General features: G+C 42.5%; 1 protein-coding gene across 1 annotated transcript in view; it reads left to right on the top strand.

Annotated features, from left to right (window-relative positions):
• The window catches only part of pde5ab (phosphodiesterase 5A, cGMP-specific, b), a 100164-nt gene that overhangs the window by 17750 nt on the left and 65799 nt on the right, over nt 1-16615 (top strand). Inside the window, 4 exon segments of the mRNA XM_028564407.1 lie at nt 2786-2875; nt 3422-3493; nt 4056-4145; nt 4227-4364. Of these exon segments, the coding sequence (XP_028420208.1) occupies nt 2786-2875; nt 3422-3493; nt 4056-4145; nt 4227-4364 (390 nt within the window).

The following is a 16615-nucleotide window of genomic DNA, read 5'->3' on the forward strand; positions in this document are numbered from 1 at the left end:
ACAAGAAATAAATAGCATTATAGCAATTTATTTTTTTTGTCTATTAAACCAAAGACAAGGAAGTCAGAGTCTCTGCAGGAAGGAATGCAACAGTCTCCAAAGTCTCCAGAATTTTCCCGAATTTTGATTGAGGTCATAAGTCAGTTTTTCCAAAGGGAGAAGAGTTAAAATCTGGGATCAACCCTGACAGCTTGCAGCGGATCCCGTTCTTGCTTTAAAGAGATTACACAAAATGGCCAATTTGGAGAAATTTGAAAAAGTCCTTAACCTGCACGATGGATCTCTTATTCACTGAGTTTTGTCTCGATTTCAGTTGATCCTGTTACATTTCTTGGATTTCAAATGATAATTCTTCATGTAAACATTGTGGGCAGATAGTTTTCTTGCTCTGGAGTAACTTTGCTTCATTGAAAGGCTTTTGTGGCTTGCAGTGGTGGAAGAAGTATTCAGATCCTTTACTTAAGTAAAAATACTAATACCACACTGTAAAAGTCCTGCATTGAAAATGTTACTAACTGTATGTAAGTATCATCAGGAAAAGTATTACAAGTAAAAGTACTCAATGCAGAAAAAGTCCTTCCATTTTAGAAAATGTAAAGGATCCAAACAGTTGTGTGTTTAATGGTCTACTCATTTCATTTATTGTTAGCTAATTTCATGTAACACATCAGATTTCTTTTTTAAGATTTTTTTGGGCTTTTTCTTTTTTGGTGTCACCATTAGACTGGGCTAAAGGTGCATTGCTCTCTGTAATTCTTTCAATGCACTAGTAAAGGAAGCCCGTACTTGAGTAAATGTACTTAGTTACATTCCACCACTGGTGGCTTGTGTCAAAGTGAGTCATCTTGAAACAGGAAGTAGTAGGTGTAGGTTGTACGGCTGCCCCCTCTGAGTCAATTAAATGACTAACTGGTCGTTGTGGTCTTAGTCGACAAAGATTTCCTTTATGCCCATTAGTCATTTTCATGCTTTTTTCATTTTAAATGAATAAAAGAAATGTATGAGTGCATCTTCACTAAACACAATATTTAAATTGATGCTTTTGCATGATTCATTGTGTGAAACTCAGTTTTACAGATCTATTGATTAAGTCAACTAATCAATTAGCCGTCAAAAGCGTATGAGTGTAACGCTGTGGCTGCACTGCACTGCACGCATAACGTATGCGGACCGTTTGCAGAGTGGATGGGCCGCGTAATGTATCTTTTACCCATCTACACCTGCAGTACACACACTGTGTAGGTCACAGGCGAGACTGCCTGTGACTGGCAGCGCTGCCTGGAAGGCACCGTTGGGAGGCACTGGTTATGGTTAGGTTTGGGTTAAAACGCAAAAAGGGGGTTAGGGTTAAGGTTAAGGTTAGGGTTAGGGTTAGGTGTCTTGAAGGCAGTGGTCGCAGCGCTGCCTGGAAGGAGCAGTTGGGGGCAAAAAACACCTTAGAGCGTGGTTGAATTACAGTATATTTTAGGATTTATGAGGATTTGAATACAGATGAGGTATGTACTGAAGCTGCGGATGGTCAAATGTTTAGTCTCTCTTAATTGACAGTTTGTGCAAATGCTACGCCTGCTTCCTGCACATATGCAGTTTACAATGATAATAGTAGCAGTTTTACCATTCAAAATCTGATAGTCATTTTTTAACCAATTCGCCTTGATTTCAGACAAAGGAAGATTTCTAGCTGTCCATTTTGTCAAACCATCTCTGCAGCCCTGCGCAGAAGTATAAATTAGGCATTAGACAACTCTGTAATAATCCCACAACTGAGGTGCTGACGGATAACATGGTATCCATGCCATTCAACATTTCAAGATGTTGTCGACAGGGTTCCCCTCTTCCCCTTTTTTTGCAATGGCAGTTTAAAAGGCGTATAGGTCTGTCTGGTATTACAATTGGTCAAGTGGAACATAGAATGGCTTCATTTGCAGATGATATTATCCTTTGTCTGAAACATCTCGATACATCTATACCTGCTTTACTGGAGTTTACCCAGTATACATTTGGGAAAATCTCTGCTGACAAGGTCAATCATTTGTAATGCAGTCTTAATTTACTTAATATGTCACACAGATAACAGTCACTAGAGCTATTGAGAACATTGTAATATGCACAAAAATCATGTTGTGATAAAAACATAAGGAGTCATGTTATCATACCACACCAAACCTGTTGGTGTAGTTACCTTGTGTAGTTCTATTCTGAAATTGGGGTTCTTCCTCTTTACACACGCACACACACACACACACACACACACACACACACACACACACACACACAGCCACCTTGAGTTTAGAGGATAATGGTTTTGACAGAGAGAAGCCGAGTGTTTAAAGGTCAGCGGTGGGTGGGAGAGTTTCCAACAAGAGAATAGTCCTCTAAACAAAACATCTCTCAATCCAATGGTCCTTAACATGCCTTCAGAAGCCACTTCTCTCTGTTGAACTCCACATGTACACACCAAAGAAGGTTTTTGCCTCCTTATGATTGAAACCAAGCACTAACAAAGCTATTTATGTGGGGCCTTTGTTTTGGAGAAGAATTTTGTGTTGCATAATGCTGACAGCTGCATGTGTGCAGCTCCTACAGAAAATATTTTTTTTTAATGCAAATTGTTGCTGTAGTTCCTACAAGTGTAGCTGGTTGAATTTATTTTAGGATTTGATTACAGATATCATTTAATTTAATAAAACCAGATATCAGTCCCAATATGTAAGTCAGACCCAATTGTAAACAGTATTGCTTTAAAGATGGGATCAAATTCTCTTCATATGCTTTGCCTCCCCAGGACCCAAGGTTCAATGCTGAGGTGGACCTGGTCACAGGTTACAAAACCCAGAGTATCCTTTGCCTTCCCATCAAGAACCACAGAGATGAGGTAAGACAATACACACAAAAGCTGTACATACTGCATACAGTACAGCTTGTGTTTAACTACCTAACTACTAGAAGTTAACCATAAACCAGAAGGATAGAGGTCCACCTAAGGGTCGAGTCCATCTGCATTTTTGTCCAGGTTTTTCTATTGGAAACGCTACCTCAAAAAGCAATGACGGATGTTACCATAGTACGCTAATCAATAAGGTTATGAATAATGTGAATACTAGCACTGCCTGAGTCAACTTTACCCATGCTAAGTTTGGAATTGGAATTAACGGCACAGAAGCTATGCAATGTAAGGTTACTGCTGTGGCTGACATGTTAGGCACTTTTTTTAATAGAACTGTGTTTGACCCTGCTGCACAACTTTACTTTCTGATGTGAAGCTGGGACAACTTGACTTTAAATGTATTTTTGGCAACACAGATTTCCAAAAAACAAGTCAAAAAAAGTTATGTTCCTAAGTCCTTTTTTCACTACGGTAGGGAACTAATTCTCCTTGTCAACTTTTTCTGTTGTGTTTTCTCCATTCTATCTATCACAGGTAGTTGGAGTGGCTCAGGCTATTAATAAAAAATGTGGGGAGGACAGTGCCTTCACTGAACAGGATGAAAAGGTTAGTAAAATTCAATTGTGGCAGGATATTTTGCTGATGAAGAAGGTGTTGGGCACATTATCAGGGTTCCCACATGACCTGGAAAACCTGGACATTTAGAAGAGTAGTTTTTCAGTCATGGAAACTTGATAGAAATGACCAGATATATATACGTGCGTATTTTGTTTGAAACACGACTGTTAGTAGAATAAGCTGCCTGATATGAAACTTAAAAGCAGGTTTATTGGACCCAAAGTGTAGCGCTCCCTTTTCATTTTGGTTCCCATGTCAGTCAATCTAGCTGTTTACCAAACCTTGTTTACACCCCCACCTCCGGTCTTACCAGAGTCATCAGCTGTTCTATCAGCTGATGATAAAGCTTGAACCACTGAGCTTCCGATTGGTAGCCGACCATTCTACCCTGGACTGTTAACAGAAGCTGTCCTGACCTGTGTCAAAAGGTCTCCCGGATACAGTGAATATAAAAATGTCCAGTTCCTCAGTCCATCTTTCTCCACCTGTGTGTGTCCTTCCTTATATCATCATTTTGCATTATGTCATTTTCCTTTGTCCTCTCCAACAGGACTTCTCAGCTTATTTGGCCTTTTCAGGCATTGTCCTGCACAACGCTCAGCTCTATGAGACATCGCAGCTGGAAAACAGACGCAATCAGGTGGGTGTCAAAGTGCGCCTCTGAAAGTGTGAGTATGCATAGACACAACTCTGAACATGATGAATATTTCTGTGTGTGAAGGTGCTGTTGGACCTGGCCAGTCTGATATTTGAGGAGCAGCAATGTCTGGAGGTTTTACTGAGAAAGATAGCAGGAACTATGCTGTCCTTTATGCAGGCCCAGGCCTGTACAGTCTTCATCGCTGATGACGACTCCATGGTCAGTACACACACACACACACACACACACACACACACACACACACACACACACACACACACACACACACAAACACACACACACACGCAATTTTAACAACTTTAGTCCACTTGAAATGAATGATATACAGGGATATAAATATTATAGATGCAGTTAAATATATATGCAGTACAGGCCAAAAGTTTGGACACACCTTCTCATTCAATGTGTTTCTTTATTTTCATGACTATTTACATTGTAGATTCTCACTGAAGACATCAAAACTATGAATGAACACATATGGAATGATGTACTTAACAAAAAAGTGTGAAATAACTGAAAACATGTCTTATATTTTAGATTCCTCAAAGTAGCCACCCATAGGTATAAGTAACAGCGTCTTTGCCATATACTGTATGGCGGCTGCCTGTGATAGCCAAATAGCCAAATATGAAAACAAATAGTCAGCACCCATAGCCTAGCTCTGAGATGGTATTTAGGAGTGGTTGGTATTTAATGACCTTGGTCTAAAAAGCTTCCTCCATGCTAGGATCAAAGGTGCATGCAACCTCTATAATGAACACCTCACTGGACTCCTCATTGATCACAACAACATCTGGTGTATTAGCAAGCAGCTGTGAGAAGGTACCAGAGTTACTATTGCAGTGCTAAAACATTAATGGTTTTACCTGAGAATTTTTGCACATTCTTACTGAAGGTGAGAAATGGTTTGTTCAGTATTTCAGTATTAGCTCCACTATTCTGTTATGACGTGCTATGTACATTCCCCTGTAAGCATGGCAGCCTTTCAGGATGTGTGCTAATGTTTCAGTGATCTGTTCTGTAGTGTGATGCAAACAATGAGTGACCTGAGTTGTGGGAAACCAGATAGAAAGGTTGAGTCTAGTAGGAAGAACTTGTAATCTGGCTTTTACTGTGTAATATGACAATGTCCTCGCAGAGTGCAGTATTCTTAAGAAATGAGTGAGAAATGAAAGAAGCAGAGGGAAGACATGCAAGTTTTCCCTGAAGTTGACACATCCACTTTAGCCATTGGTTGATGGCAATTATAAAATGAATTGCACTCCAAGGACAGCCAGTTAACACAGAAACACACACACACACACACACACACACACACACACACACACACACACACACACACACACACACACGATTGTTTGTAACTAATTTAGTTGAACTAAGTGAATTTCAAGTTTCATTCATTCGTTGATAACTTGTAAATTCAGCCAGTTTTACTACAAGAAATTTGGGGATTGATTGATAACTTGCAAACATTGCACCAGGTTACTGTAATGCTAAGTATATCTTTATAATGTTCAGTTCTCTACTTGATTCCAACAGCCTATGTTGAACATGTCCTGGCTGCTTACAGTGGAGTCAATGTGTTGCTTCTGACATCTCATAGTGGCGTTTTCATTGGTTTAGTTCACGTGATGGATTAACCAGTGGCTATACAAACACTTGGTCACAGGATGAATTTTACAAAATGTAGTTTATATCCATGACCTTCCACTTTCTTTGTGTTGGCGTTCTAAACTCCGGTGGGTTTATGAGGACTATGGTTAACTGCTCCTCAGATCTCTGCAGGGCAAATCATTGGTTTATATAAATATCCATCCATCCATCTTCTTCGTCCGCTTATCCGGTGTCGGGTCGCGGGGGGAGCAGCTCCAGCAGGGGACCCCAAACTTCCCTTTCCCGAGCAACATTAACCAGCTCCGACTGGGGATCGAGGCGTTCCCAGGCCAGGTTGGAGATATAATCCCTCCACCTAGTCCTGGGTCTTCCCGAGGCCTCCTCCCAGCTGGACGTGCCTGGAACACCTCCCTAGGGGAGGCGCCCAGGGGCATCCTTACCAGATGCCCGAACCACCTCAACTGGCTCCTTTCGGCGCAAAGGAGCAGCGGCTCTACTCCGAGCTCCTCACGGATGACTGAGCTTCTCACCCTATCTCTAAGGGAGACGCCAGCCACCCTCCTGAGGAAACCCATTTCGGCCGCTTGTACCCTGGATCTCGTTCTTTCGGTCATGACCCAGCCTTCATGACCATAGGTGAGGGTAGGAACGAAAACTGACCGGTAGATCGAGAGCTTTGCCTTCTGGCTCAGCTCTCTTTTCGTCCTGGCGGTGCGATAGATTGAATGCAATACCGCACCCGCTGCCCGATTCTCCGACCAATCTCCGCTCCATCGTCCCCTCACTCGCGAACAAAACCCCAAGGTACTTGAACTCCTTCACTTGGGGTAAGGACTCATTCCCTACCTGGAGAAGGCATTCCATCGGTTTCCTGCTGAGAACCATGGCCTCAGATTTAGAGGTGCTGATCCTCATCCCAGCCGCTTCACACTCGGCTGCGAACCGATCCAGTGAGTGCTGAAGGTCACAGGCCGATGATGCCATCAGGACCACGTCATCTGCAAAGAGCAGCGATAAGATCCCCAGCCCACCAAACTGCAACCCCTCCCCACCCCTACTACGCCTTGATATCCTGTCCATAAATACTACAAACAGGATTGGTGACAAAACGCAGCCCTGGCTGAGACCAACCCTCACCTGAAACGAGTCTGACTTACTGCCAAGAACCCGGACACAGCTCTCACTTTGGTTGTACAGAGATTGGATAGCCCTGAGAAGAGACCCCCTCACCCCATACTCCCGCAGCTCCTTCCACAGTATTTCCCGGGGAACCCGTTCATACGCCTTCTCCAGATCCATAAAACACATGTAGGCTGGTTGGGCATACTCCCAGGCTCCCTCCAGGATCCTTGCGAGAGTAAAGATCTGGTCCGTTGTTCCACGACCAGGACGGAATCCGCATTGTTCCTCTTCAACCCGAGGTTTGACTATAGGCCGAACCCTCTTTTCCAGCACCTTGGAGTACACTTTACCAGGGAGGCTGAGAAGCATGATACCCCTGTAATTTGCACACACCCTCTGGTCCCCCTTTTTAAAAAGGGGAACCACCACCCCAGTCTGCCACTCCTTTGGCACCGTCCCAGACTTCCACGCAATGTTGAAGAGGCGTGTCAACCAGGACAGCCCCTCCACACCCAGAGCCTTGAGCATTTCTGGACGGATCTCATCAATCCCCGGGGCTTTGCCACTGTGTAGTTGTTTGACTACATCAGTGACTTCCGCCTGGGAAATCGACGACAATCCCCGTTATCCTCCAGCTCTGCCTCTAACATAGAGGGGTGTATTAGTCGGATTCAGGAGTTCCTCAAAGTGCTCCTTCCACCGCCCTATTACCTCCTCAGTTGAGGTCAACAGTGTCCCATCCTTACTGTACACAGCTTGGATGGTTCCCCCCCCCCCTCCTGAGGTGGCGAACAGTTTTCCAGAAGCACTTTGGTGCCGACCGAAAAGTCCTTCTCCATGTCTTCTCCAAACTTCTCCCACACCCGCTGCTTTGCCTCTTTCACGGCAGAGGCTGCAGCCCTTCGCCCCGCCGGTACCCTGCAACTGCCTCCCGAGTCCTCCGGGATAACATATCCCGGAAAGACTCCTTCTTCAGTCGGACGGCTTCCCTGACCACGGTGTCCACCACGGTGTTCGTGGGTTACCGCCCCTTGAGGCACCTAAGACCCTAAGACCACAGCTCCTCGCCGCAGCTTCAGCAATGGAAACTTTGAACATTGTCCACTCGGGTTCAATGCCCCAGCCTCCACAGGGATGCACGAAAAGCTCCGCCCGGAGGTGTGAGTTGAAAGTCTGTCGGACAGGGGCCTCCTCCAGACGCGTTCCCAATTTACCCGCACTACACGTTTGGGCTTACCAGGTCTGTCCAGAGTCTTCCCCCACCCCTGACCCAACTCACCACCAGATGGTGATCGGTTGACAGCTCTGCCCCTCTCTTCACCCGAGTGTCCAAAACATACAGCCTCAGATCAGATGAAACGATTATGAAATCGATCATTGACCTTCGGCCTAGGGTGCTCTGGTACCAGGTACACTTATGAGCATCCCTATGTTCGAACATGGTGTTCGTTATAGACAATCCATGACTAGCACAGAAGTCCAACAACAAACAACCACTCTGGTTTAGATCAGGAGGCCGTTCCTCCCAATCACGCCTCCAGGTGTCTCCATCATTGCCCACGTGTGCGTTGAAGTCCCCCAGCAGAACAATGGAGTCCCCCACTGGAGCCCCATGCAGGACTCAGTCAAGGTCTCAAGAAGGCCGAATACTCCGAACTCCTGTTTGGTGCATATGCACAAACAACAGTCAGAGTTTTCCCCCCACAACCCGCAGGCGTGGGGAGGCGACCCTCTCGTCCACGGGGTAAACTCCAACACAGCGGGCGCTCAGCCGGGGCTTGTGAGTATCCCCACACCCGCCCGGCGCCTCACACCCTGGGCAACTCCGGAGAAGAAAAGAGTCCAACCCCTATCCAGGAGTATGGTTCCAGAACCGAGACTGTGCGTAGAGGTAAGCCCCACCAGATCTAACCGGTAGCGCTCCACCACCCGCACCAGTTCCGGCTCCTTCCCCCACAGAGAGGTGACGTTCCACGTCCCCAGAGCCAGCGTCTGCCGCCCGGGTCTGGTCCGTCGAGGCCCCTGACCTTCACTGCCACCCATGTGGCATTGCACCCGACCCCAACGGTTTATATAAAATGCAACAGTCCTCCAGTTATAATGTTATACATTAATTGGTTGAAAACATAAGCTCCTCCAGTTTGAATGATATGAAATTGCCAGACTAGAAGGTTTTAAATCCTCCTTGTTTCCAATTTGTTTGTTTTTTTACGCTTCTGGGCTTCCTCAGCTAATCCCCTGTTTTAACATTGTAATACTATGAATTATGGGAATTTGTCTCAGCCAAAGACTGCAGAAATGCGGATCAATGGAAAGTGTTCAGAAAGGGCTCAAAATGTCTGCGAGAGTGCTTTCATGCACTTGATTTTTTGACAGTCCAGAACCCTCACAGTCTTGCCGCGAATGCGCCTCAAAGTCTGTGAGTGCGTAACTGGGAAGATTGGGATTTACAGTTTTTTCCAACTGCTTACACACGTTTTCAAAACTATGTCTCCTTTTTTCAAAACTCTACACACAATTCCTAAAACTGCACACACAAAATGCTAAATGCCTCACATCTCCTTCAAAATGAAACACTGCATTCAAAATACCATAAACACATCTCAAAATGAAGCATTTGCATCAAATGGCAAACACTTTTTTCATAATAGTAAATATATGGATATACCATGTACACACTGTTGTTCTAAATCTACAGCTCTTTTGTCTTTCATAGGTTTATATCTACATTTACAATGTTCTTGAGTGAAAGTAAATCAGCTGAAAGTGGTTGAAAAGTGCACCTGTAAAAAACAATGTAATGTTACAGTAAAAGCATTGTATGCACTTTGTGCAAAACAAAGTCTGATTGATTTGTAATGCTGAAATAGTCATTAGATAGTTGCATGCAGTATGGACGCCACCTTAAAGCTACTCAAGATGGGCTTCTCTCCCTGATCTCATCAGGCTCTCCTTCTTCCTCTTCTTCCCTCCTCCTCCTCTTCATTGTTATCCCCTGTCTCTCCCTCCTACTCCCCTTGCTCTCTGTCTATTGTTGGCATCCATTGTTCAAAACAGGTAATCTGACCTTTGACCTTTGTATAGGCCATACTGTAATGTGTTTGCAAATTTGAGGAGTGTGTGTGTGCCCTGGTAAATATGTGTAGCATTTTGATTGGTTGTGTTTATAAATGGATAGCAAGTCACTTCCTGTTAGATTTTTGTGTTTTAGGTAGAGAATTGTGTGTAATGTTTTGAAAAAAGTGTTTTATGCAATTGAAAGCTGAGTGAAAGGCTGAGAAATAGCTTATGGTTTTGGAGATTTTCTGGGTAGTTTTGCACTTTGAGTGAGAAGTTTCAAAAATCGTGTGACGTGAAAAGATTTTGTGTGTAAGCAGTTGGAAAAAACTGTAATATTAGGGACTCCTACATGTAAAAGTCCTGGATTCTAACAATGTCATTGTGTTTAACCTCACGTGCTGGAAAATAAAGGCTCACAAAAACATCCCCTTCTAAGTGGGATCAAAATAAAAAATAAATTCATACAAACAATAAAGTGTGAGAGAAACTGTGATTGCTCAATGTGCAACGTAAGGCACCTGCTCCAACAGGAGAGTCCTGGCCGCTGCAGTCATGCTGCGTGCTCTGATCTGTGGTCGGTGGGCTGACTTTGTTATCCCACTGACTGGCTACTTGCAGAAAGTGCTCAGTGCACACATCGGCTAAATACCTCTCTTTCTTCATAACAGTCAAAGCATGCGACAGAAGTTCTCACTGTGGGTCAAAATAATGTGCTTTGACCCCGAGGTAACTGGGATTACTGATTGCTGCATCACTTCTGGATTTCCCAGACTCCAGATCGGTGGGAGGCCCAAATCACAGAATGTCGGTGCGTCAAATAAATTACTGCTGTTGAAAGGAAATTGCGTTAACTCGTTATTATCTTGTTTATTTTGACAGCCCTCGTTGAAACTAGTTAGTTTGATACTAAAGAGACGTAAGGTTCATCTTAGTTACTCTGGCGTTAAAGTCCACACAAACCAAAATATTGTTCCAGAACATGACGTTTCGCTTCTGTGGCCAATCAGTGAAGAACACTACTACTGTTATAATATAATTATTATTACAAGGTTGTCTCTTGCCGAATGGTCTTTGAGCATTTTGCTTAGCAATACATGGCTAACATTGGTAACGTTAATCAGCACACAAAAGAAAGGAACATAAACTAGTAGAAAGCATTATGATTAGGTGATAATGTACAACCATAACCTACAGCTAGTGCAAAATAACAATTGGGACATTGAGTGTTTAGATGTCAAACATAACATGGGGTAATATAACGGTACCCTATTATTGTTAGGAAGATGAAATTGTAACAGTATAACAATAGTGCTGCACGATATGAGGAAAATATGCGATATACGATATTACCTGCGATAAATTAACAAATATTAAAGTGTTCTCAGTTCTTCTGCTTTCAGTATTTTGCTAAAATACAACAAACTGCTTGTTGAATTTAAAACAAATAAAGGAAATCATTTCCAACATTCTTTTATTGAACAAATTAGACTGAAAATAACCCTTTTTTGCATTTGTAGAAATTTCACATATTGTGCAAAAACATTCACATTTTTTTATAATCAGCATTATTTATTTGATTTACCACCCAGCCCTATATTTACTGTTGTACAACGGAATATGCAGAAAACAACATTACACTTTCAACTGTGAAGACATTTCAGTGAGGACAACCTGGCTGGCAACCTTGGCCAAAAATACGTTAAAAGAGTGCTGAAAATATTATATAAAAGGCAGTTTGTTTAAACACAATGAATACATCTGTCACAATTCCACAGGAAAATGACAAGATCCTGTCTGGTGTGGAATTTTCCAGCTCATGCTATGTAAGTTGAGACAGATACCCATGTGTGGGACTGGGTATCATTCAAAAATTGATACCTATGCAGTGACTTTGATACCGGTTCCTAAACCAGGTGAGCTACCCAGGCGCTGCCTGCCTAAATTCTTTCCTTGATTGAGTGTTCATTAAATGCTCCTCAAGGTCTCCCGAACATTCTTCACACATTTGAGAAGAGTTGTGTGCCCTGTGTTTTTCCTTAACACTGTCCAGTCCAATACATTTGATCATCTTTTGACTTATTTTCTTACCTTTTTATGTGCTTTACAGTAAAACAGTGGAAAAGACATGAAGCCGTTGTTACCGAGGTAACCATCATCATGTTCAAATAAGCATCTGCTCAAAAAGCTTTAGAGCGGATGAGTACGAGGCTTTTTTGTTTCCCTTGAAATAATGATGCATAATGAGTTATGTCAGACAGACCTCTGACTCTTCTGACAGCAAGTGGGAACGTAGAGTTTCTGTTCTGCAAATCAAGACGTTTCATATACAGAGCAGATAGAACAGTAGCGCGCCAGGTTTTAATGTAAATGCGGTCTCTTTCACTTTACTGAATCACACACACACACACACCAAACACACACACACATACTGAACACTATGATAGTCCTCTGTGGGCTTTAACATTTGTTTTGGCTTGTCCTCTCAGGGGTGTCCAGTGCCTGAAAAACACACTGACACGCTTCACACTTGCACACGGAAAACAAGCGCCAGAGGAAAAGGAAGCAAATTAACTGTCAGACACTGAGGGAGATTGATAGACGAGCTTGATTACAGTATTCCCACGTCTCTATAGGTGCAAGGACTCTAAAAACCCGTGCCTGCGCAGCAACTCTAATCTACAGTTTATATTGAGCCAGTATTTTGATCCAAACATTACGAACTATCTAAAAAGTATGTAACAATACACGTGCAGTACCTAGATGCAACTCGGCTATTAAGTTGTGGGGTGTCCGACTGTTTTGACTTCTTAGTCGGTGACAATGCTCTAATACAAAGTTCTAGGTGTTCGGCTACACCAGGTAAACAAATTAGGAAGAGAGGGAAACGGGGCGGAGTGCGGCAACGTTTAAGGAAATTAATGAAAAAGAAACGTCTTCCCTTACCATCGATACTGCTGGCTAATGTTCAGTCCTTAAGGAATAAAACTGATGAACTGCAAACGTGTGTGGCCTTTTGCGCGAGTTTAGGGATACTTGTGTGATGGCTTTCACCGAGACGTGGCTGACTGACACTGACCTTGATTCTACTGTGGACATTGATGGATTTGGGGTTCCGATTCGCTTGGATTGTGACCCGGAGGTGACGGGGAAGCACCACGGCGGGGGTGTCTGCCCCTGTACATCAATCCAAAGTGGTGCAACGGCGCTACTGTGCGCGAACGGATTTGTTTACCGGACATCGAGCTGTTGTCGGTGTCTGTTAGACCATTTTATCTGCCTAGGGAATTCCCCCAAATATTTTTAACAGTAGTGTACATCCATCCCAGAGCAGATATAAAATCTGCTTCTGATGTCATCTTTTCAGTAGCTCAAAGACTACAATCAATCTCTCCCGATGCCCCGTGCTTCTTCCTGGGTGATTTTAATCATGTCAGCTGTAAAAAATCGCTGAGCAGTTTCACCCAGTACGTCACTTGTCCCACTCGGGGGAACAGAATATTGGATCTCTGCTATGGCTCTATCAACGGAGCCTATAAGTCCGTTGCAGGTCCTCCTACAGGATTTTCTGACCATAATGTGGTGCATCTTCTCCCCACATACAGACCTGTGCTGCATAGAGGCAAAGTGCAGGCGTGTGTGGTCCAGGTGTGGAATGAGGAGAGCACTTTGGCCTTGCAGGGCTGTTTTGACTGTACTGACTGGTCCGTTTTTCAAGATTCATCCAACAGCATTGATGAACTGACTGATGCAGTATGCAGTTACATCTCTTTCTGTGTGGACAGTGTGATCCCAACTAAGACCTTTGTTTCCTATCCTAACAACAAGCCCTGGATATCTAAAAAACTGAAACATATGTTAAGGGAAAAGAGGACTGTTTTTAATAGTGGTGACAAAAGTGCATATGCTGAAATTAGGAATGTTGTTCGAGTTGAAATAGTAAAGGCTAAACTTCAGTATAAAAGAAAAATTGAGTCCAAATTTAGTGAGTCTGATCTCAGATCTGTGTGGAATGGTATGAAAATAATGACAGGACTACGCAAAGGCACTAGTACAGTTTCCTTAAATGGTTTTGATTCTGATGAGCAGTTAGCAAATGAATTAAATAGTTTTTATATGAGATTTTCTAATAATGATTTTAGTGCGGTCACATGAGAGAGGATTTGGTCAGTGATTCCTCTGTTTTTGATTTTGATATTGATGAAAACATTATTTAAACAAACTAAGGTTAGGAAAAGTCCTGACCCTGACAACATCAGTGGTCGAGTCCTTAAGTCTTGTGCTGGTCAGTTAAGTGAGATTTTTAAAGTGATTTTTACTCAATCACTCCAGACGCAAACAGTGCCAAAGATTTGGAAACATTCTACAATCATTCCTGTGGCTAAGTGTAAGAATCCCAAGGTCTTAAATGACTTTCGGCCTGTTGCTCTCACCTCATTGGTGATGAAGACTTTTGAGAAGCTGGTTAAGCAGGAGGTACTGAAGCAGGTGTAAGAACAGCTAGACCCTCTTCAGTTTGCTTATAGGGCTAGCAGAGGTGTTGAGGATGTAATACTTACATTGCTAAATTCCCTTTATCAACATCTGGAAACCTCAAAGACTCATGCAAGGCTCCTTTTTATAGACTTCTCTTCAGCATTCAATACTATTCAGCCGTACTTGTTGGCTGAGAAACTTCAGTCTATTTTTAACTTGAACCCTAACTTAAATGGCTGGATACTGGATTTTTTGTTGAACAGGTCGCAGTGTGTAAGGGTCAATGGTGTTTTATCCTCAAAAGTCCTTACTTCCACAGGCTCTCCTCAGGGCTGTGTTCTTTCTCCATTGCTTTTCATTTTATACACAAATGACTGTAGGAGTAAGTATGAGAAAAGGCACTGTGTGAAATTGGCAGATGACACTGTTATAGTGAGCCTTTTGAATAATGATGAGGTGGGGCATGGCCCTGTAGTTGATGGTTTCATTGCGTGGTGTGAAAACTCCTATTTGTCTATTAACGTTTCTAAGACCAAGGATATGATTATTGATTTCTGTAGATCACAGCATAATGTTTCACAAACTGTTATCCAGAACATGAACGTTGAGACAGTAGACAAATATAAATATTTAGGAACCATCATTGACAGTAAATTATCCTTTGAGAGCAACACAGATGCAGCCTGTAAAAAGGCCCAACAAAGACTTTTCTTCTTGAGGAAGAAGAAATCATTTAGCGTGTGCAGGACTCTGATGACTTTGTTTTACCAGTGTTTTATTGAATCAGTCTTGACATTTTGTATCGTGGTGTGGTACAGTGGTCTTCCGATGACCAATAAGCGTAAGCTAACAAAGCTGGTAAATGTAGCGTCTAAGGTGGTTGGGGTACAGTTATCACAGCTGCAACACATATATGATAGACGGGTCAGGGGTAAGGCTAACCACATTTTAAAATGCCCTGATCACCCACTCTTTGGGGAGTTTAATTTGCTCCCCTCAGGTCGCCGTTTTAGGCTGCCTATGTTAAGAACTAAACGAGCCAGGAATTCTTTTATTCCTGTGGCTATTAGGAACCTGAATTCACTTGAATGACATCATTGAATTTTTTATATAGAAATGTTCTTATTTATTATCTTATTTTCATTACTGTTCATTATGACATATTGACCTGTGTACTGTCCAATTGGATCTTGTCACTGGTTTTGGGGAAGGTGTCTCTATTGAAGGTGTTGATGTGTGTCCTGTGCTGTGTTTATAATGTTGCTTACACATGTATGTGTGTGTTTTTGAATATCCTGCTGCAAATCAAATTTCCTTTTCTAAGGATAAATAAAGTGGAACTTGAACTTGAACTTGAGTACACATGTAGACAGAAAGCATTGAAATACCACAGCGAGTAAACATTTTTCTGTCAGTAAGCATTTCAAGACTAAAGTATATTGGGCAACACTTTATTTAAATGGGGTGTTCATAAGAGTGACATGACACTGTCATTATTATGACATGACATCTGTCATGAACATAAAGTAGTCATTTTGAATAGAGGTCGACCGATAGTGGATTTTACCGATACCGATAGTTAGGTTTGGCCGTATTTGCCGATTACCGATTAATCGACCGATAGTATTTAGAATTGATACTGGATAAAACAGTTGACAAAATACATACATTTTTTCAAAAAAAGTCCAGACACTTTTGCCAATAATCAAAATAATAATGTCATATTTATTGATATTACACCCACGTCAATGCTACACAAGCATGTGTGTTGTCTAAAACAGTTCTCCTACATATTTGGAGTCATCCAGTGCAAAAATAAACATAATGAGCATTATAATTCATATAAAGGACAAACTATTTACATTTCTTCAAAAAAGGCCCAAATGTATGCCAAATCTCAAAACAGTGACGCCATTCTTCTCTGTAGACCTAGCTTGACGTGGTCCTACTCAGATTCTAGTCAGAATGTGAGTCTGAAACCGATCCATTGGGCTGTCATAATGCTTCTGCATTCATTGGATAGACCTACAACCAATCAGAGCAATGGAACTCAAAACTGTGTATTGTCTCCATAGCAACCACTCTTTGCACAATGCATTCATTCTAACTTCCGACTTTTAGACTTTTTTGAAGCTGGATATATCATTTGTTGCGTGTAAATATAAATGTGGATAACG

The sequence above is a fragment of the Perca flavescens genome, chromosome 19, assembly GCF_004354835.1.
Source record: "Perca flavescens isolate YP-PL-M2 chromosome 19, PFLA_1.0, whole genome shotgun sequence".
Taxonomy (NCBI): Eukaryota; Metazoa; Chordata; class Actinopteri; order Perciformes; family Percidae; genus Perca; species Perca flavescens.